This window comes from Mizuhopecten yessoensis, unplaced genomic scaffold, assembly GCF_002113885.1.
Source record: "Mizuhopecten yessoensis strain PY_sf001 unplaced genomic scaffold, ASM211388v2 scaffold10175, whole genome shotgun sequence".
Classification (NCBI taxonomy): Eukaryota; Metazoa; Mollusca; class Bivalvia; order Pectinida; family Pectinidae; genus Mizuhopecten; species Mizuhopecten yessoensis.
In genome coordinates this window covers 278,462-294,737 of record NW_018408416.1, presented here as the reverse complement: position 1 = coordinate 294,737, position 16,276 = coordinate 278,462, and the positions used below count along the sequence as shown (strand labels likewise).

General features: G+C 34.2%; 1 protein-coding gene across 1 annotated transcript; it reads right to left on the bottom strand.

Moving 5' to 3' along the window:
- Window positions 1-6,271: 6,271 nt before the first annotated feature.
- Window positions 6,272-15,703, bottom strand: LOC110459643. Its single transcript, XM_021511988.1, has 10 exons — window positions 15,654-15,703; window positions 11,379-11,439; window positions 10,799-10,914; window positions 10,282-10,446; window positions 9,578-9,624; window positions 9,252-9,363; window positions 8,741-8,899; window positions 6,917-6,951; window positions 6,619-6,673; window positions 6,272-6,311 (listed from the first exon to the last, which is right to left on the bottom strand). Exons 2-9 carry the CDS (start codon window positions 11,435-11,437, stop codon window positions 6,638-6,640), a joined length of 729 nt encoding a protein of 242 aa, XP_021367663.1. The 5' UTR covers window positions 11,438-11,439; window positions 15,654-15,703; the 3' UTR covers window positions 6,272-6,311; window positions 6,619-6,637.
- Window positions 15,704-16,276: the final 573 nt, after the last annotated feature.

The window sequence follows — 16,276 nt, the reverse complement described above, 5'->3', positions numbered from 1 at the left end:
GGTCACATTTCTTTTTGTTTTACCTTTCCCCTCTTATTTATTTATTAGCTAGTTTGACGCCATATTTTTACGTCTAGACAGATTAAGTTGGCCTAACAATCGGGTCCTCAAAAGATGAAGTACGTTTTTTTTAAACCAAAAATAAATTGTTGCATTTTAACGGTTAGACATCTTATGTAGATAAACAAGATTTTTTTACGTGACATTACAATAATGACAATAATTATGTACATACAATTTGAGCTCAACATTTCTTGCTGGATTTAATAAAGTTATGCCCAATTCTTAAAATGTTTGTGTTAAGCCCACAGAAAAATTGTGAATTGTCGCACAAAAATATTTCTAAATTTAACGCTACATTCAAATTATTTAGATTTTGAACCAGATTATGTCTTTCGTTTGTAAAAAGGTGACATTCCAAAAAGTAGTGAAAGACATTCTCATAAGGATGACCACAATTACAAGCTTCAATTTAATAATAGTTACTTTCATATTCCTCTGGTTAACCTGATGTCGAAATCATTTGACCGAATCAAGTGCCATTCTACTGTGTCATGGTTAGGCCACTTCGGCGAGGTGGCACTTAAAAGTGGTCAGTGAGTGGCACTCTTTTAGTATCCCATTATCATTTACCGTGGACGCAAGTCCCTCAACAAAGTAATAAGAGTTAATAATATCTCAAGACTCTTGAATTGGTGAAGCGTCACACATCGCAAATAACCACGAATTTACCACATATCCTTTATTATTACACGTTCTTTACAATGTACACAGTTTCAATCACTATACAGTAATATAATTTGTTGACTGTTTTAGTTCGTGCAATACACTAGATGCACGCCAAATGTGACGTCACATATTTTGTCAAATCACAATACATTGTTACGTCATAAATATGCCAGAGTCAGATCAATTATGACGTCATAGATACACTTTAGTTCATAGCAACATAGAAACCTCCGAAAGCTGTTCATTATTAGTCTGTGACCGAAGCTATGCAAAATGGGAATTAATAGTTCGGCATTCATTCGATATACCCCTCCTCACCTGTTCTCGAATTTGAACTGCACAGCACTGCGTCGTCCGCTTAAATCAAGGGACAGCATTTACAACTACAAACCGGCAAACAAGGAGGCCGAGAAATATTACGAGGCTTACATCAAAACTCGTTCATTGATACTACAGGCTGAGCGGATGGAGAGGGAAGCAAAGCGGATGAGCGGGAAAGAGGCTAGGGAACTGAAGCGCGAGGCCAATCAGATTAGGATAGACGCGAAGGCAATGCTAAACAATGTTGGCAAGTTATGGGACAAAGCCGAAAATAAGAATGTTACTCCAGAAACAAATACTTTAAATTCTGGTCAGAGAGAAAAAATTGAGAAATCGAAAAGGAAAACTAAAACTCTGAAAGACAATTCTAATGTTCTTCTGGCTCCAGTTCCGAAAGTCAGCGAGGAATCAAAAAAGGCCGATGAGATATATAACAGAGCTATAGCAGTAATAGAGGAGTCTCAGCACATGATGTGGGAGTCTAATTTGCTGGGTGGAATGGAAGCCAGACTTCTGAGAGAAGAAGCCAAGCAACTAAAACAATATGCAGAGGAAACAATGAAAAAGATGGGTCGTTACTGTCTTGCTGCTGAGGAACAGCGACGCTTTCAGATACAAGAACAAGAAAAGGACGAAAAGGACGCGAACACAAAAAGCAGGACAAAATCAAAGATCATCAAGAAACGCAAGAGGAAATCCTCGAAAGATATCAAATGAAATAGATGCTTGCGTTGCCAGCAATATGGGGATTGTGATTTATCATAGACTGTGATTAAATTGGTTTTGACATTTGCTTTCTTCATTAATTTTACATGTTCTTCACTATTAAATCAAATAATATGTGATATTGATTTGCATTATCAATTTGTTCATGACGTACAAAGCTAAGATAACATTTTATTGTTCCTCTCGCAGATTGCTGTCCGTGTGCGCATGTTGAACCAAACTTACTCAAAGATCTTTATAAAACAATTGGTTCACCGAGTGCCGCAAAATTACACGTCGAAATTGTCGTCAATATAAGAAACAGTAAATTGGTTGTTTGCTGATAGTTAATAATTTTACTACGCCTTCTGTAAGCCTACGTCATCTTCGAGAAAGTAGAGAAATTCCCTGATTTTGTTTTAACAATTATTGAAATGTTTTGGAGCGCTTTCCATTTAGTAATCTCAAGAAATGTTAAAAGGACAGATAGCAAAGCCTACTCCACAACTAATTCTGTATCTCCAATCTTGTACATCAGTAAGTCATATTCCATGAACTCACTATTTAGACCAATTGTATTCGTTTTGCATACAAACGATCTGCAAAATAACATAATTTCTATCCGTTACGCCTTTTGCTGTAATTACCAACATGAACAAAGTAATACGGGCAACTGAAAATGTTAATACACTGCATCATTCGGATATGGTAGAAAAATCGTGACCAAGGAGGCACATTTGGTAAGCGCGTATAAAACATATTCAAAGACCTTTGTCATTAATTGTATAAAATGAAATTTGAATATTTATACACTGTAACTTGGGAGGATGGGAAGTAGAACAATACAATTCATGAGAAAGACATTGAAATGAATATCACATAAAAGCTTGGGTAAAAAAGACGGATACCATCCGATACAGTATATGGATACTACATAGTAGTATATATCATAAGTGGATTCGTTGTTCGACAGCCCTTTCCGAATAATGTAATTAAATTGATTAATTTTCGTTCATCCATTTGCAATAATATCATCACCTCAAGTCGTTTCCAATATTAATTCTTTAATTCTCATATGAATTTACTATGTCTAAAATCACGCCTCAGTCACCCGGATTTGTTTGAATACTCAATATTTTGATGGTGTGTTGAAATATTTGCAATGATAAGTACAGTGTATAAGATGAAACGGTCATAATGTGATCAACCCATATCAGCCCTCTTGCCCTTGGCCCTTCGCGCTGATATGGGGGCCTCGCAGGGTATGGTATGGAAAAGGTCATATGGTAACCTTTAGTTGTTATATCTGTGCTGTTCCTCATTCTTAACGTATAGGGTTCCAAATGAACACTTCGGAAATCTGTATTAGTATAGGGGTGATTAGTGGTTCGCTCATATACATTGTAATCTGGGTTTGAACTAGGCTCCGATCTACTATTAATAATTTAAACTAAAATAAGCGAGAAGTAGATTGAATCGCAAAGTCATGTTTAAAATTAAGACCTTAATCCTGATATTTCTAATTAACATAATTTAGCTACAGAAACTACGTAGTATACTTAATATGCATTGTTCATAGGTAAGAGACTGCCGCTCAAGACGCTTTAAAACGATGTGGGGGGGGGGGGGGGGGGGCAGAAAATAATCCAAAACATCAATATAACAAAATGAATATAAAAATAAAGATGTTAAGATACAAATGTAAAACAATGCTAGTCAAAGGATCAATTGTTCAAAGAGGAAGCAATCAAAACACTACGCCAAAGCTTGAGCCATTTTGTCCCAGAACACAGCGTTACCCTGGGCGTCACCAGGATATTCAAGGTAGCTTTCAGTGTCAATCAGCTCCATCAGGGTGAGAGGAAGTTCCTTTGGCCTGACAGATCTGTAGAACACAAGGAGAAGAACGTTTGTACCATCTCTGGAGTAGATTCCCTCCATCCGTGCCATGTTAAACTCGAACATGCACCATTAGGAGCGGAGAAAGTCCGGTGATAAAATCACCACAGTCCTACGACTGTTGTGAATGGCATTTGTTACATTTCCGGCTATGTCTCTACCGGGAATGAAATCACGCTTGTGTAGACAGATGTTTAACTGGTTGATTTCCTCCATATTTCTGAGAAGATCACCAGTTACGAAGTCGGAGTCCTCCTCGGCGTGGGATAGGAACGCATCGTAGGTATAGACTAATATGTCCTGGCAGTTTCTGACATGGTCATTTAGGACGAATTTATTCTTTGTCATGTAATAAACATAGCGTAGTGTCCACCTGTAACGGTAACCAAGACCTCCTACAACTACTGACACACTGAGAACAATGGCCGTAACCACGTAACTAGCACAATCTCGTTCCATTTCTATCAATGAAGTACCGAGGTTGCAAAACAAAACCTTTGTCCCATTATTTAAGGTACATTTGTAATGCTCAAATCTTGAAAACATGTGCTTGTTTGTCATCATCCACCGGAGAAATTCCAGTCTCTCACATGAACACTGAAGTGGATTGTTCCACATATCGATTGTAAACATTATTTCTGTGTATAGAAACTACATTATTACTTCTGTGTATAAATACTACATTATCGATACTACCTTATCATTTCTGTGTAAAGATACTACACTATTATTTCTGTGTAAAAGTACTACATTATTATTTCTGTGTATAGATACTACTTAATTATTTATGTATATAGATACTACATTATTATTTCTGTATATAGATACTACATCATTATTTCTGTATATAGATACTACATTATCATTTCTGTGAATAGATACTACACTATTATTTCTGTGTATATAAATACTACATTATTATTTCTGTGAATAGATACTACATTATTATTTCTGTATATGGTACTACATTTTTATTTCTGTATATAGATACTACAGTATTATTTCTTTAATAGAAACTACATTATTATTTCTGTATATAGATACTACCTTATTATTTCTGTATATAGATACTACATTATTATTTCTGTATATAGAAACTACATCATTATTTCCATGTGTAGGAACTACATTATTATTTCTGTATATGGTACTACACTATTATTTCTGTATGTAGATACTACATTATTATTTCTTTTAACAAATACTACATTATTATTTCTGTGAATAGATACTACATTATTATTTCTTTTAACAGACACTATATTAATATTTCTGTGTATAGATACTACATTATTATTTCTGTATGAAGATACTACCATATTATTTCTGTATATGGTACTGCTCTATTATTTCTGTATGTAGATACTACAGTATTATTTCTTTAATAGAAACTACATTATTATTTCTGTATATGGTACTACACTATTATTTCTGTATATAGGTACTACATTATTATTTCTTTTAACAGACACTACATTATTATTTCTGTATGTAGAAACTACATCATTATTTCCGTGTGTAGTAACTACATTATTATTTCCGTATATAGATACTACATTATTATTTCTGGATATAGATACTACATTATTATTTCCGTATATAGATACTACATTATTATTTCCGTATATAGATACTACATTATTATTTCTGGATATAGATACTACATTATTATTTCCGTATATAGATACTACATTATTATTTCTTTTAACAGACACTACATTATTATTTCTGTATATGGTACTACATTTTTATTTCTGTATATAGATACTACCTTATTATTTCTGTATATAGATACTGCATTATTATTTCTGTATATAGATACTACATTATTATTTCTTTTAACAAACACTACATTATTATTTCTGTATATAGATACTACCATATTATTTCTGTATATGGTACTACACTATTATTTCTGTATGTAGATACTACATTATTATTTCTTTTAACAAACACTACATTATTATTTCTGTGTATATACACTACAGTATCAGTTTTGTGTATAGACACTTCATTCTTATTTCTGTGTATAGAAACTACAGTATTATTTCTGTGTTTATATACTACATTATTTTTTCTGTGTATAAACACTACATTAATATTTATTATAACAAATACTTCATTATAATTTCTTGATATAAACAATACATTATTTGTTGTATAGAAATTGTTCTATTATTTGTTTTGATATATCATTGATACGTTACCATGTATAGAAATTGTACTATTATTTGTTTTTATATATCATTGATACGTCACCATGTGTAGATATTACATTATTATTTGTTTTGATATATCATTGATAAGTTATCATGTATAGATATTACATTATTATTTGTTTTGATATATCATTGATACGTTACCATGTATAGAAATTATATTATTATTTGCATCGATACGTTACCATGTTAGTTGTCAATTGTAGTGCCATTTAAAATGACTTTATTTAGCATTTCATACAAATTGCTAGTTAAGATCAATGTTAGTAACAAGATATGTAAAATCTGCTAGAAGTCAGTTTATGTAATCAGAACCGTTTCCATGAGAAATACAGTTTAAAAGACAAAGTTGTTGCATTGAAACTCTGGAAAAGGGTAAAACATGACGATAACACAACTTAATTTCTAAAATGATTTTATTTGACTGGATACCGATTGCTGGAAAAGAAAAGTTGTTCATATAAAAAACCATTGAATTGTTTTGTATCCTATCGTTTTATATGTATATATATATAACAAAAAACCGAGGAAAGATAATCTTATGTTATTATCTCTAAGCCCATGATATATAATTAACTTTAAATATATCTATCCTTACAAGAAATGTTCAATTAGAATATTAAAAAAAGTATTTTAAGTATGTTCTAATGTGATAATAAAGAACAATAAATGCAGAATATGATCTGAAAACAGTACGTGCATTTCCATGTTCTACTTTACTGTTTCAATGATAGCAGAGACCTACCGGTGGTGAAAGTAAACACTTATGATGTCGGTGCAGGTGGCTGCATAGCTGCCATCTGTATAATTAGTATAATATAATATATTTAATAATATTAGTGATGTATCAAACACGCTTCTATGTATCAAACGATTATTGTATCGTTAAATAGCACAAACAATGTTTCGTTCCAACCGTACCTTGAACGATAGTCTCATCGATGTTTCAATGATATTAATGAGAAACACGCATACTATTCTATATTAAAAATGTTGTTATCAGATATGTTATAATATTTAGAAAATAAAGAGTGTCATCGTACCTTGGAAACTTCAATAATAGTCAAGTGGTCATCATCTAAAGGAGATAATAAAATAATAATTAAGACAGTAGTCACTATCTGAAAATGAGGAATAAAATATTAACGAGGACAGAAGTCGCTGTGAAAGTAAGGAATAAGAAAATAATAAAGACAGTAGTCTCAGTCCTAGTGAGGAATAAAATATTAATAAATACAGAAGCCACAATCCAAGTGAGGAGGTAACACATTGATCAATAAATATCAACAGGTCATCAACTGAGAGAGAAAACGAAGCATGCTTATGTAACAGTCGAACCTTTCCGGAGTAACGATAGACGGTATTTGAGAGTTACCTCGATGACATTTGCTTCGAACCTTTCCGGAGTAACGATAGACGGTATTTAAGAGTTACATCGATGACGTTTGATTAGAACCTTTCCGGAGTAACAATAGACGGTATTTAAGAGTTACCTTAATGACATTTGATTAGAACCTTTCCGGGGTAACGATAGACGGTATTTAAGAGTTAACTCGATTACACCTGATTCGAACCTTTCCGGAGTAACAATAAACGGTATATAAGAGTTACCTCAATGACATTTGATTAGAACCTTTCCGGGGTAACGATAGACGGTATTTAAGAGTTAACTCGATAACATTTGATTCGAACCTTTCCGGAGTAACAATAGACGGTATATAAGAGTTAACTCGATAACATTTGATTCGAACCTTTCCGGAGTAACGATAGACGGTATTTAAGAGTTACCTCGATAACATTTGATTAGAACCTTTCCGGAGTAACGATAGACGGTATTTTAGAGTTACCTCGATGACATTTGATTCGAACCTTTCCGGAATAACAATAGACGGTAAATAAGAGTTACCTCGATGACATTTGATTCGAACATTTCCGGAGTAAAAATAAACGGTATTTAAGAGTTACCTCAATGACATTTGATTAGAACCTTTCCGGGGTAACGATAGACGGTATTTAAGAGTTAACTCGATAACATTTGATTCGAACCTTTCCGGAGTAACAATAAACGGTATATAAGAGTTACCTCAATGACATTTGATTAGAACCTTTCCGGGGTAACGATAGACGGTATTTAAGAGTTAACTCGATTACACCTGATTCGAACCTTTCCGGAGTAACAATAGACGGTAAATAAGAGTTACCTCGATGACATTTGATTAGAACCTTTCCGGAGTAACAATAGACGGTATTTAAGATTTACCTCGATGACATTTGATTCGAACCTTTCCGGAATAACAATAGACGGTAAATAAGAGTTACCTCGATGACATTTGATTAGAACCTTTCCGGAGTAACGATAGACGGTATTTAAGAGTGACCTCGATGACATTTGATTCGAACCTTTCCGGAATAACAATAGACGGTAAATAAGAGTTACCTCGATGACATTTGATTAGAACCTTTCCGGAGTAACGATAGACGGTATTTAAGAGTTACATCGATGACATTTGATTAGAACCTTTCCGGAGTAACAATAGACGGTATTTAAGAGTTACCTCGATGACATTTGATTCGAACCTTTCCGGAGTAACAATAAACGGTATTTAAGGATTACCTAGATGACTTTTGTATGTAACATCAATATTTTTAAGAAATATTAAAAAAATTAAAACTTATTATTTCTTTTTATTTTGTGGATTTAAATTTGATATTTTTACAATATTTTAAACGAAATAATAACATTTCATAAAAATTCCGAAAGAAAAAATAAGACCGTTTGTGAAATAATTGATAGTAATACAAATAAAAATACTATTAACACAACGATGTTAAAGGAATGAAGGAAAGACGTTATAACGGAGACGTACGGTCATCATTATATTTGGTGTATAGTGGGCCCATCTGTGTAGCCCCAATCATTCCAGTGGTGGTGATCTGGGGGAAGATGTGATCAGCGTCAGCGCTGGTCCCGAACAGAGACGAGCTCCAGCCGTGCTCGAACTCGGCCTTATCCACCGAACCGTCACCTGCGATTGAATAAAGACCGATTTTATCCCGGATTGATGAACATATTGCATACCTCGGCAATTATTTTACTATCGGACATGTGTATTCACTTCTACTATCATACGAATCTGTATAGATACAGTAGTGATTCCTTGGCCATAACTACATGTATAACGAAGACTGGGGACCGCAACAAAAGTTGCAGCTTCAACGGGAATATCATGAAAATCTCGTTATTACAGTACATCCAAGACAGGCAATTTGAATATATTTTATGAAAAAGATAATAGTATCCTCATAAGTTTAGATGTGCATCATCTATATTTATGGTAGATAAATAACAAAGTATGTTGAAATCTTTTGTACACTTACTGTTAAAGTCGAAGGAGTTGAAGAAGCCATTGAATTCTGTGGCTGTCAATTGGTTGTTGTGATCCTTGTCCGCACGCTCGTACAGTACAGCGAATGGCGTTTCCTGGATTATCTGGGGTAAGAGTAGATGTTGAAATCGTTAAACCGAAATATCTGAAAAAATTATATCATTTTCTCACCTGTTAAAATAAAGCGTCATGCTTAAAAGAAAATCGAAGGCAATAATTATAAACATGCCCATTAAACAAAGGATTGTATGTTTAAAACTCTTCCGACAAAAAAACTGATGTCCTATTTTACAATAGAAAACTACATATGTCTGTTACCTGGACCCATTTTGTGGCGAAGTTCTTTGCTGTTACCACTCCGGTGTCTGCAATACCAGATTACTTTATAATGTAGCAACATATATACATACATAAAACATGATTATAGACAACAAAAATCACATGGTCGCCCCCGATGGAGCTGTGAGCCCTTTACCAATATTATCATGTCAGCTAACGGAGATTATGTCTGTTACCGTTTAATTTAATAATCTCTGAATTTATATAGATCGAGGGAAACTGCGTCAGTAAATGCTTATTGAGCGACAGCATCCCTTGGATAACCACTGATACGCCTGTTTTGTGCTGACGGATACATTTGCTCAGTATTCTCTCGTTGCAACGCATAGTGAATACAGTAAGTGTTGAGACAAAACAACATTTCTCTCTTGTGACGTCATCAATCTGATTTGGACAAAATTGACATTGCTGCTCCAAAACTTGGCGAACTGACGTCAGGAGTAGGAAATGATAAAACGATAAGAAGAGGAATTACTATTTAAATGTATATCCAAAAAGTATTTTTAGTAACTGGTGTAGTGATCCTTTAGCACGCATGTCTATTTCGCTGACAAACTAAAATTACCTGCTGGATTTTACGTTTTTTTGTTGTTTTTTTTTTTTTTTTTATCTTTAAGCAATAGTATTGTATGGCACAGAACCACAGTAACATTTGCTAAAACATCCATTACTTAATCACGTACGGTCTATGTCGAAGACGTGGTACATAAGGCTGAGATCGTCAGAGTTGATGACATTGTCGTTGGTGAGGTCAGCCAAGTGGAAGAAGGCCTCGGCGTGTTCTTGGCTCTGGTGAGTCAACAGTTTCCATAGACCCGTGAACTCGGCCATCGTCACGTTGTGGTCCTCTGTAAAGGTGAGCAAACGTACGTGTTAACAACAAGTCAAGATATACAGCGTATACTCTGTAATACATGACACGGTAAGTTAGTAGGAAAACTACATTAAAGCCCTCAAATACAGCGTCCAGTTCATACAAATACACCTACTGTCAAGGTCAAAGCCCTCAAATACGGCGTCCGGTTCATACAAATACACCTACTATCAAGGTTAAAGCCTTCAAATACAGCGATCAAATCATACAAATACACCTACTGTCAAGGTCAAAGTCCTCAAATACGACGTACGGTTCATACAAACACACCTACTATGAAGGTCAAAACCCTCAAATACAACGTCCAGTCATACAAATACACTTACTGTTAAGGTCAAAACCCTCAAACACAGAGGTCAATTCTGGTTCAGAGATTATGCCATCAAAGTTTTTGTCTGCTTTCATGTACAGCACGTTGATGAGACCAAACATATCCAGGGGCCTAATGGAGATAAACATTTATAATAATAATAATTAATAATTGGAAGTTCTTATATACCGCTTTGTCACAACCTAGTTCGTAGGCCGTCTCAAAACGGTTCACAAATTATTTTCCTTGGTTATAGGGCCTTTGCAACCAGCCAATATCTTCCGGATCTGCCATTTCGGCGCTAACAGCTAGCATACAACAATTCTAGCACTGCCCAACCACGTGCTAATTTACAGCTGAGTAACAAGCGGAGTAAAGTATCTTGCTCAAAGATATAACTCATTGCCGTGCCGTGGCGCGAACCCGCAACCCTACGGTCACGAGCCCGGCGTCCTAGCACTAGACTGCCGTGCAACATACAGCTACATTTCACCTTGAGTATGTAATACTAGTTTCATTGATGCACAGCTGAACATATTAAAGGGATATTACCAACCGCTTTCGGTACTCTCAATTAAATTGAGGGAGAGCCTTACCCTGCCTGAGCAGACGCCACAGCTGCCAGGGTGGCGGCGAGGAAGATTTGGGTCAGCATTTCTACAATATATAACACATTAAAATAGAGATGGACAAATGGCAATGCACGACAAGTTATCAAGTGGGATCAATATTTGAGAAGGATTTAGATGTGATCGTTAACAACAAGAAACTGTCAAATGTTTTATGCTTTCTCCTGCAACAACTTTAAATTACATATTTACCAGCGGAATATTTATTATTTAACATTCAACACAATCTCACTTAATTAAACATTAAAACATTACACATAATCTTACATAATTTTACCACACAAATTTCTCACACAGTGTAGCATTCCCAACAATCTTCCGTAATTTTATATTACACAAAATTCTACATTATGCAACACCACACACAATCTTACATAAGGCAACATTACACACAATCCTACATAATGTAACATTACACACAATCCTACATAATGTAACATTACACACAATCCTACATAATGTAACATTACACACAATCCTACATAATGTAACATTACACACAATCCTACATAATGTAACATTACACACAATCCTACATAATGTAACATTACACACAATCCTACATAATGTAACATTACACACAATCCTACATAATGTAACATTACACACAATCCTACATAATGTAACATTACACACAATCCTACATAATGTAACATTACACACAATCCTACATAATGTAACATTACACACAATCCTACATAATGTAACATTACACACAATCCTACATAATGTAACATTACACACAATCCTACATAATGTAACATTACACACAATCCTACATAATGTAACATTACACACAATCCTACATAATGTAACATTACACACAATCCTACATAATGTAACATTACACACAATCCTACATAATGTAACATTACACACAATCCTACATAATGTAACATTACACACAATCCTACATAATGTAACATTACACACAATCCTACATAATGTAACATTACACACAATCCTACATAATGTAACATTACACACAATCCTACATAATGTAACATTACACACAATCCTACATAATGTAACATTACACACAATCCTACATAATGTAACATTACACACAATCCTACATAATGTAACATTACACACAATCCTACATAATGTAACATTACACACAATCCTACATAATGTAACATTACACACAATCCTACATAATGTAACATTACACACAATCCTACATAATGTAACATTACACACAATCCTACATAATGTAACATTACACACAATCCTACATAATGTAACATTACACACAATCCTACATAATGTAACATTACACACAATCCTACATAATGTAACATTACACACAATCTTACATAATGTAACATTACACACAATCCTACATAATGTAACATTACACACAATCCTACATAATGTAACATTACACACAATCCTACATAATGTAACATTACACACAATCCTACATAATGTAACATTACACACAATCCTACATAATGTAACATTACACACAATCCTACATAATGTAACATTACACACAATCCTACATAATGTAACATTACACACAATCCTACATAATGTAACATTACACACAATCCTACATAATGTAACATTACACACAATCCTACATAATGTAACATTACACACAATCCTACATAATGTAACATTACACACAATCCTACATAATGTAACATTACACACAATCCTACATAATGTAACATTACACACAATCCTACATAATGTAACATTACACACAATCCTACATAATGTAACATTACACACAATCCTACATAATGTAACATTACACACAATCCTACATAATGTAACATTACACACAATCCTACATAATGTAACATTACACACAATCCTACATAATGTAACATTACACACAATCCTACATAATGTAACATTACACACAATCCTACATAATGTAACATTACACACAATCCTACATAATGTAACATTACACACAATCCTACATAATGTAACATTACACACAATCCTACATAATGTAACATTACACACAATCCTACATAATGTAACATTACACACAATCCTACATAATGTAACATTACACACAATCCTACATAATGTAACATTACACACAATCCTACATAATGTAACATTACACACAATCCTACATAATGTAACATTACACACAATCCTACATAATGTAACATTACACACAATCCTACATAATGTAACATTACACACAATCCTACATAATGTAACATTACACACAATCCTACATAATGTAACATTACACACAATCCTACATAATGTAACATTACACACAATCCTACATAATGTAACATTACACACAATCCTACATAATGTAACATTACACACAATCCTACATAATGTAACATTACACACAATCCTACATAATGTAACATTACACACAATCCTACATAATGTAACATTACACACAATCCTACATAATGTAACATTACACACAATCCTACATAATGTAACATTACACACAATCCTACATAATGTAACATTACACACAATCCTACATAATGTAACATTACACACAATCCTACATAATGTAACATTACACACAATCCTACATAATGTAACATTACACACAATCCTACATAATGTAACATTACACACAATCCTACATAATGTAACATTACACACAATCCTACATAATGTAACATTACACACAATCCTACATAATGTAACATTACACACAATCCTACATAATGTAACATAACACACAATCCTACATAATGTAACATAACACACAATCTTACATAACGCAACATTACACACAATCTTACATAAGGCAACATTACACACAATCTTACATAATGCAACATTACACACAATCCTACATAATGTAACATAACACACAATCCTACATAATGTAACATAACACACAATCTTACATAAGGCAACATTACACACAATCTTACATAACGCAACATTACACACAATCTTACATAAGGCAACATTACACATTATCTTACATAGCGCAACATTACACACAATCTTACATAATGCAACACTACACACAATCCTACATAATGCAACATTACACATTATGATAAATTATTAGCATTAGTAAGAGACTTTAATTTTTCATACTTGTGAAAATACAAGAATTCTTTCTAAGGGGAGATAAATTACAGCCTTTGCGCCGCCGGTTATACCCTCAGATTTATAATACTGAATAACGTACTTTAAAAATGAAACAAATGTCAATTTCCCGACTGGCTTCCTTGTTTGACATGTGCAAGGAATGACAAAAAATGATATTTTAACACAACCCAAACTGATCACAGCTATACCAGTCCTAACCCAACCTATACTCATCACAGTTATACTAATTCTAACACAACTCATGCACATCATAGCTATACCGATTCTAACCAAACTCATACAAATCACAGCGATACCAATAATAATCCAACTTATACAGATCATAGCTATACCAATCCTTACCCAACTCATACAGATCACAGCTATACCGATCCTAACCAAACTCATACAGATCACAGCTATACCACTCCTTACCAAACTTATACAGATCATAGCTATACCAATACTTACCCAACTCATACAGATCACAGCTATACCGATCCTTACCCAACTCATACAGATCATAGCTATACCAATCCCTACACAACTCATACAGATCATAGCTATACCAATCCTAATCCAACCCATACTGATCACAGCCATACCAGTCCTAACCCAAACACTACTTATAACAGCTATACCAATCTTAACCCAACTCATACTGACCACAGCTATACCAGTTCTAGGCCAACCCATACTGATCACAGTTAAACCGACCCTAACCCAAACCATACTGACCATAGCTATACCAATCATTATTCAATCCATACTGATCACAGGTATACAAGTACTAGGCCAACCCATACTGATCACAGCTATACCAGTCCTTATACCCAACCTATACTGATCACAGCTATACCAGTCCTTATACCCAATCCATACTGATCACAGCTTTACCAGTCCTAACCCAACCCATACTGATCACAGCTATACCAGTCCTAGAACAACCCATACTGATCACAGCTATACCAGTCCCACCCCATAATGATCACAGCTATACCAGTCCTAGGACAACCCATACTTATCACTGCTATACTAATAATAGGGTTTTGTAAGTTATTGAAATCAATTTAATATTGTATATTAACTATCCTTCAAAATTTTAAATGGGATTGTTTAAAGAATTCAATTATGAATACAATATCTTTGACATTCTTCAAACATTATGAAATCATTCAGCACAGAACTTACCACGTCTTTGTTGAGCAGTATTGTAAGACTGAAAGAAAGATAAAAGGCCTAGGTCACGTGATTCCTTATCTGGAAGTGTCCTCTATGACCTTGGTGCAGTCAGTACGTATGCCTCTACCATGTAGTCATCGACTGTCGGTCAGCCATCATAGTTCCGAAAAAAACACACTTTGTTAATGCTAAGGTCAAGGACGTGCACTGTTGTAAAAAATGTAACTGTGACGTGTAACATGCAGGTGCCAAGGAAAGAGGTCACTGACGGTTACCGATTTTTTTCGAGTGTCAACTTTGCGTCACATCTTTTGTTTAATCGATTGGAAATTATAAAACGATACTTCTGCATCAAACCTTCAATGATCTTGTCATGACAGCAAAATAATGGCTTATGTTTGTATAGTTGCAATGAAGGTGGTCTGTTTGGAGTCAGTCTCGTGCGGGGTTCTATCACTATCACGGTCAATTATAGTGCTTTCCATTTGTGCTGACTTACTCCCGACAACCTAGTGCCTGTGAAACTGGTCTTGTAATTCTAGAAATTCGATTGTATCTCCTTGAAATAAATTAGCACGCCTGGCCAGATAGTTCTATTCCAAAAACAATAGGTTATTTTCGATTTTGTCGTT